We start from the raw sequence: 7,211 nt of genomic DNA, 5'->3' as shown, positions 1-7,211 counted from the left end.
GCTTCCTATGGTGACTCTCCACACAGTAGCCCAGTGTGAAAGTTCCAAGTAAGTTTCAAGATCAACAACAGGAAATGCCATCTCTCTTGGAACTTTAAACACTTGGCTTCCTCTGGTGGCTCCTCGAGACAGTAGCAGAGAGAGAGAGAGAGAGAGAGAGAGAGAGAGAGAGAGAGAGTCTGAAGTGATCAGTTGACGTTGCATGGGTTCAGACTGCAGATGACGTTTGCATTGCGAAGCTGCCGAGAAACACCTCACCATTTGTGTGCCGATTACGGACAAGGAATAGAAGGGAGAGAGAGAGAGAGAGAGGCCGCAGAAAAGATAAGATCTCATCAATTACGGATAAGATCTCATATATTCTTCTTGCCGAAAGAGAAACACAAGGAAAAGTATGGGTATTTAAGAGAGAAGAATACTTCTTACGTCAGAATGATTTTGGTAAGTAGGTTAAAGTAAAAGCTTTGTTCAAATTAGCCCACCTAATAAGCTTATGTTGGTGAGAGAGAGAGAGAGAGAGAGAGAGAGAGGCCTGGTAATGGTCATGTAAACTCTTGTAGGAATCTTGATAAGATTCTAATTATGATTATTTATCAATAACGGAGATATATTTTCGGATTACGAATCAAATAAAAGTATTTTAAATGATATCGAAAAATATATCTCTTTTGATATTAATATATTGTTATTTGATTTTAAAATTTAATATTAAATTTATTTTATATAATAATAAATATGATTATGATTTTACGTTTATATTAGGTTGACTAGTTGACTCTCCTCGAACACGAAGGTGCCGAGTACATGAAGTCAACGCTTCCCACCCAGCATCGCAAGTGGGGGTTTGGGAGAAGGAATCCCACCAGATATTGGTTTCACAAGGAGTGAAACGAAGAAGAAGGCGGCTTCCGTGAGTACAAAAGCAGCATGCAAGAGATTTGATTGAGAAACATAGTATGCATCATCTAATTCCAACATATTGGCTGCCATTTTCCACCAAACTTCTCTTCTCGTCTCTTTCTAATCACTACTCCATAAGATATATATCATTCAAAGCTCGAACGCTGTCTCCTACTAACTCCCAACCTTTGCTTAAACAAAGCTCGATCGTCGACAAAATCCTTTGTAGGCCTTCTCTGTCCAGCTTTTGATGATGATGATGATGATGATGATGATGATCGTTATCGTCGACAAGAACCTGATTCGATTTTTCTCTGTTTATGATTGCATTTTTCAACTTAATTTTTTTTCTTCAGAAAATAAAAGAATTTTCAAAAGTAAACTTGCATGCTAATCTTTTATTCGTTCATTTCGATGACAGTTCAACTCATTCCGTCGAGCTTTATGATCTTAATAGCGGTAAAAGATTCACGAAAGCTCACCGTAAAAAAGATTTTTTTTTTTAGGCATTGACTTTATTGGTTTGTATGTTTCATAGTCAATGGCATGATTAAAAACAGTGATGCAATTTTCATAATTATAATTTTACATATATTATTTAATTTTACAAATAATGATTTATCACTATCATACTAAAACATTATGTGAAAACCATTAACCACAATGTTTGTGGTTAACAAAGTGAACAATAGAATTGCCAGTGTGATGAGACAGGCACACAAAACAACCGTGAACTAAGCCAATTGCATATACTCTGAACAAAGATCGAATTGTTCCAACTTAATTATGCGGCTATACATAAGCATCAAGTTATTTGTTACAGAGTTCCAACAACAGAAGATCTATCTATATAAGCTCTGGCTATTTACGATAAGATGATACATCCCAACCGTAGAGCATATTATAGTTGAATTGTGCATGTGACGGCGGCTTTGAAATTGATGAGGCGGTTGAAAGGTGGGTTTGTTGTTAGAAATCTCCATCTCTTCTTTCGAGGGTAGTAGATTTGAATCTCTATCGTGAGTCTTTTCTTGGACACTCTTCGTTGATCTGATGTATTTTGACACTGTATTAGTGTTGTCAACACATACAACTCCCCGTTCATTGCGACAAAGCCACATGAGCCGTTTAAGGGAATCTTTCTTGGCAAGCTTGACTCTTTTGTCCATCGATTTAAAGCAAATTCATATCTGCAATGCAAGTTTTCCACGATGATGATACTAGGAAACAGGATATCTTGAACTATATAAATACCAGACTGGGAAAAGATCTCTCAAGAATTTAGCAAAATAGCATTTCTTAGGCAACATAACATACTAAACACCTCAATTTCTGTAGCATAATCTATATTTGTACGCTATGACTGGAACATAATCTATATCTGATCAAGGTGTTCTATGTAAGACATCAGCAAATGCTCAATTTTCTGAACCAGGCATGAAAACTTTAAGATCTACAAGCCACTATAACTTATGAACAAAACCTTAAATTTGAACTGTTAGTCAACACATGGCTAACATTTATATATAGTGACAATATCATGAACAAAACCTCATTGTCAAGAGAAGATAGAGCAGACTCGAAAATATCATGAGTTTAAATTGTACAGAAAATTTATTCTGAACATACTACATAGGGAGTTCACGAATTATACGATGATAATAGCTAACACAAACTGAAGTTGTTAATAGTAGTCATCGTCCATAATATATTACGCTAATATCTTTCGAACAATCTAATGAAATTCTAGTATTTAAGTAGTTCAAAAATGCACCACCTAAGAAGCCTATATTATTTGTTATCGTAAAATAAGCATGATATAAAAAGCAACATACTCCAAGAGTCAGCTCTCTTCTAGAATTGCATTAGATCCGGGGACTTAAAGCAGGGCAATGAGGAAGAACGCACGAGTAAAGGCACAACACAATTTCACAAGTTATACCATATATCTACACTCAGACGTTGAGGTGTTCAAAGAGTTCCACTAAGATGAAGAAACTAAAAGAATAAACTGACAACCATAGCTTATACCCGTAAAACCCAAAAAACAGACGATATGAGAAACCGCTCCTTCACCTTGTGTAACCCCACCAAACTACAAATGATCTTTCAAATCATTCATTGTGATCTCAATGAATTCTAGATGTTCCCATTAGCTAAAGTTTCTAATCATAAAGGTAAAAGCGTTCGTAATTGGCTGAAGAAGAAGTTCATTCATTGAATTGACTATCAAATGGCAAAATCATTCGATCTAATACATTACTACATGGTTGGGTACAGCAATATTGTGAACTGACATACAATCAGTTCAGATATAACTTGGACTTAACAATGTCCAAAAAATTCAAACTTAAAACCATGAGCAAAAAAAATCAAAAAATGATGGCATAGAAGAATACAATTCGGAGAATAAAGATGAATAGCACAAAAACCAGCCACCTAAAAGAGCTAAATTTCACTTAGTATTCATTTAAAAATATCACTTTCTATCAAACAAACTTCTCCCAGTACTTCTTTACTTGACCCCAAACAGTGTATACAGTAGAAAAAAGACAAATTTAGTTAAGAATCAGATTTCCATCAGTTACTTCCGAGAAGAACACCTAGATCTTTAAAAATATGGATCCTAATAATTCCATCAAGATAGATACTGAAGATAAGATTCACAGCATGAATTTAGTTCGGACAAAATAATATAAAACAAAATCCTAGTTGATAATTCAGATATTCCGCATGCCATTTTTCATATTTGGAATGTTTTAAGTGCATGTATGAGGTGCACACACTGAACTGTATATAATTCAGATATGCTGCACACCATTTTTCATATTTGGAATGTTTTAACTTTTAAGTGCATGTATGAGGTGCACACACTGAACTGTATATAATTACAGTAGAAACACATCTGCCTGGATGACTTCACCTGTAAAATTTTGTTGGCCTCCTGCTTTAAATTTTGGCTGCTACTAAAATAACAAGTAGAGAAAGTATTTCATTATTATATCTTGCCATACCATTATTTTTCTCTTCCTTCCATCTATTCGAGTCCAATAAAAAGATACTTTCTCTACTCGTTATTTTTTGAATAATATCAAATTGGGTGTCAGAGCAACTTGTCCTACACCACTCATATTATAAGGCATTTCTTTGTTTCTTGGATTAGCTAGTTATTCTCCAAATTGTTTCAACAGTGTATTAGATCAATTAACAAAACATATTCCGGGTTTTCCAACAAAGGTTGACAAGGTTTGCTTCCAAAGAGGCACCCATTCAGTAATCATATTTAGTTGTTAACTTCTGTTTATTATGTATGAAGTTAAATAAACTTCTTATTTAGTTGTTAACTAGAAGATTGCAGATATCCTTGACATTCTAATGCTTCGCAGATATTGTCAACATCATAACAATAACTGATAAGGAACAAGCGTAGATTCTCAAAGAAGAAAACACAAAGATACAACCAGGTGTACAGCAAGAAAGCTCAGCTAACTAATAAGGACAAATCAAAATTCAGACAACGAGAAAGTAATGCTGATGCTTCTCTTTGCATACAAGTTCATCATTTAGGATTATCAGAAAAAAAAAACACATTCCATAAATGCAACATACCGAAGAATGAAGGCAGTACAATACAAACCGAAGAAAGTTGAAGCCTACAATTGCAGTGATGAACTCTCTTCCAAGACTTTCATAATAATAATGTTTATAGCAGTGTCCCAATCCAGCATTTGCAACTCGTAATTCAGTTCAAGAAGCAATCAAATGCAAAACCATATTTCGGTATCGATTAATCACAGATCAAAAAGTTACCTGAAAATATTATTTGAGTCGAGCATGAAAATCTCCTTCACCTGACCATCCTCTCCATCGAGTGGTGCCACTGCCCCGAGCTTCCTTCTCTGCCCTTCCTCCCACATGTCTTCCACCTCCCTCCATTTCCCACTCTTCAGGCCCAGCACCATAGCGTTCTTGTAGTACACATCAGCCGGCACAACGCCTGAGACCGTCCGATAGTCGCCGTACCCTCCCATCACCCAGAACTCTTCTTCCTCACCAGCGTCCCTCTTGACCAAGAACCCCACACACCCGGCTCTGTCCCTCGGCAGACCTTTACGCATCCTCCACTCGCCCTCTTTCACGTCGTAGCACTCCACCGAGCTCATCCGATTACCTTCCAAGGGGAACATCGAGTGGCGTGAGCCACCGCCAGCCACGATGATTCTGCCCTCATCCCCGTCGCCCCCATTCTCGGACGGACGCAACGGCGCGCAGGCGAAGCTGCCACGGGGGAGGAGCATGTCAGGGATGCGTTCCCAGGAGAGCGGAGGCGGCGCAGCGAGGTTGAGGCGGTGGGCGGCAGCAGAGGCGATGGGGTGACCAAGGGGGTAGAAGCGGGCGTCGAACTGGGACCCGCCGAGGACGTAGAGGTGGTGGCCGAGAGCGACAGGGACGAAATTGGAGAGGCCATAGCGGTGGTAGTTGCAGGGCATCCGGGGGAGCGGGGCCCATGCTGCGGTTGCCGCGTCGAAGAGGCAGGGCGGCGTGATGGAGGGGTCAGCGGGAAAGAGCGCGAGGAGGTGGTGGCAGGGGAGGCGGAGCCTGCGGCGGAGAGGGAAGAGGACAAGCGGGGTGAGGAGGGCGCGCCACGACCGGGAGATGACGCGGAGTCGGGACTGGTGAGAGTAGGGTAGTGACGCTAGGATCAACTCTGCGATGTCGTCGGGGAGGCCCGGAATCAGGGCTCCTCCGCCCGTGGCGTTTAGGGTTAGGGTTTCGATGGCGAAGGAGGAGCAGGATGAGGCAGAGGCAGAGGCGGAGGCGGGCGACGGCGACGGCGACGCCATCCCGCGTAGAACGAGAGCGAAGGATCGAGGAAACGATTTCGAGGGTAAAGACGTCAATTTGATCTCCTTTTAACATAAAAGAAAACAGTCGTATCAATGTTGCTAAAAGTTCGCTCCCGTTTCCAGCATTACAAGTTCTATAAGCGACCGATCCGCTAATTCGATCGAGGAAACGATTCCGTTTCCCCCTTCCACTTCGATCCTCCGGTCGAGATATCGAGAATTCCGATAATTCAGAGTCAAAATCGATAATTCCGATAAATATATTTAATCTCAAATAACTAACACGAGTGAGTGTTTTTGAGATCCACCTCACAATAAAATATAATTTTTGAAACACACAAAACATCATGTCATAGATAAAAGCATAGCATCAGCATCATTGTTACAACAGGAAACAAAAACATTAAGCTAAAAAGACGAATCTCCCCCACAGTCAACAAACTCGTAGTCAACCATCAGATGGCCCTTCTCATACCCACTTCCATCCGTATCGATCTGAGAGAAGACCTCCCAATCTAAATCCAGCCCTCCATTTCCACATTGATCCACAATCCTGACCGTCGTTTGGACTCCCGTCGCCGTGTTCGTCACCTGCACCATTTATCCGTATAATTATTATCCCAACAAAAAGATTATTAAGGTCTTCATAGCTTTTATATATATAAATAAAATACAAATCTGACCACTTATTTAAATTATCAAAGTTTTATTCATTAATTAGACATGACGATTTTTTAAGGATATTTAATTTTTATTATTAGGATGAAATAGAAGAACACTGAAATATATTTATTACTCTCTAATCTCTTATGTTCTTTTCGCAATATTTTCCATATGTTTCATAGTGTTAATAATGTTTTTGGAAAATGTTAAATTTAAGGTTCAATCAGTTGATCTCTTACCAGCAAGCAGCGGCCGCAAGCGTCTCGGCCGGTCGGTCCGACGGGGCCGCAGAAGGCGGTCCACCCGTACCTCGCCCGCCACTCCAGCGACTTGTCGGCGTCCCACGTCGAACAGTACGCGCCGACGGCCATCAGGTCCCAATTGTTCTCCTCCGGATAGTAGTAATGGTACGTCGCCCGCACGTCCGCCGCTTCCTGCGCGCTAGCCGCTGCGATGAGGCACAGCAGCGTTGCAGCGACGTAGCTCGCCATGGCTTTGGTTTGGACGGAGAGCCGGGGGGGGGGGCTCTACTTGCGGATGCCGTTTAAGCGTTCGACGAAATGACCCCCTTAGGAAAATATGTCAAGTGGCGGTGGTGATGAGTTGACCATAGCTTGATGGCCGCAAGTAAGCATTCGTGTATCATTTAGTAATTTAGCATCTTATAATAAAATTGATTTAAATCAAAATGGTCATTGGCGAGCCGGGAAACGGGTCAAGCCGGTTCGTGCGAGCCGATCGATTCATTTTCCAGGCCGGGGCAAGAGGGTTGTTGCAGTCAACGAACCGGCCAACCCGAGC

The 7,211-nt window shown here is 40.7% G+C and overlaps 2 protein-coding genes across 3 annotated transcripts; both read right to left on the bottom strand.

Annotated features, from left to right (window-relative positions):
- Positions 1-1,630: 1,630 nt before the first annotated feature.
- LOC135581372 (F-box/kelch-repeat protein OR23-like) lies at positions 1,631-5,838 on the bottom strand. 2 transcript variants are annotated; one of them, XM_065080901.1, is made up of 3 exons: positions 4,711-5,838; positions 4,510-4,585; positions 1,948-2,090 (listed from the first exon to the last, which is right to left on the bottom strand). In XM_065080901.1, the coding sequence occupies exons 1-3, from the start codon at positions 5,742-5,744 to the stop codon at positions 2,085-2,087; spliced, it is 1,116 nt and encodes a 371-aa protein (XP_064936973.1). In that variant the 5' UTR covers positions 5,745-5,838; the 3' UTR covers positions 1,948-2,084. The 2 variants fall into 2 exon arrangements, with proteins under 2 accessions (XP_064936972.1, XP_064936973.1); XM_065080900.1 differs by lacking the exon at positions 4,510-4,585 and having other exon boundaries at positions 1,631-2,090; positions 4,711-5,835.
- A 231-nt stretch (positions 5,839-6,069) lies between these two features.
- On the bottom strand, positions 6,070-7,026 carry LOC103995749 (pathogenesis-related protein PR-4-like). Its single transcript, XM_065080899.1, has 2 exons — positions 6,650-7,026; positions 6,070-6,338 (listed from the first exon to the last, which is right to left on the bottom strand). The coding sequence occupies exons 1-2, from the start codon at positions 6,899-6,901 to the stop codon at positions 6,156-6,158; spliced, it is 435 nt and encodes a 144-aa protein (XP_064936971.1). The 5' UTR covers positions 6,902-7,026; the 3' UTR covers positions 6,070-6,155.
- Positions 7,027-7,211: the final 185 nt, after the last annotated feature.

Source organism: Musa acuminata, chromosome BXJ1-8 (assembly GCF_036884655.1).
Source record: "Musa acuminata AAA Group cultivar baxijiao chromosome BXJ1-8, Cavendish_Baxijiao_AAA, whole genome shotgun sequence".
NCBI classification, from domain to species: domain Eukaryota; kingdom Viridiplantae; phylum Streptophyta; class Magnoliopsida; order Zingiberales; family Musaceae; genus Musa; species Musa acuminata.
Note: the sequence above shows the minus strand (reverse complement) of the source record. Positions and strands in the feature narration are given on the sequence as shown.

Excerpts from the sequence above, each read along its gene's own strand:
- LOC135581372 (XM_065080900.1), bottom strand. The coding sequence starts at position 5,744 with ATGGCGTCGCCGTCGCCGTCGCCCGCCTCCGCCTCTGCCTCTGCCTCA. Across the intron at positions 2,091-4,710 it reads GACTCAAATAATATTTTCAG|ATATGAATTTGCTTTAAATC; the intron begins GTAACTTTTTGA and ends CTTGCATTGCAG.
- LOC103995749 (XM_065080899.1), bottom strand. The coding sequence starts at position 6,901 with ATGGCGAGCTACGTCGCTGCAACGCTGCTGTGCCTCATCGCAGCGGCT. Across the intron at positions 6,339-6,649 it reads CTTGCGGCCGCTGCTTGCTG|GTGACGAACACGGCGACGGG; the intron begins GTAAGAGATCAA and ends TAAATGGTGCAG.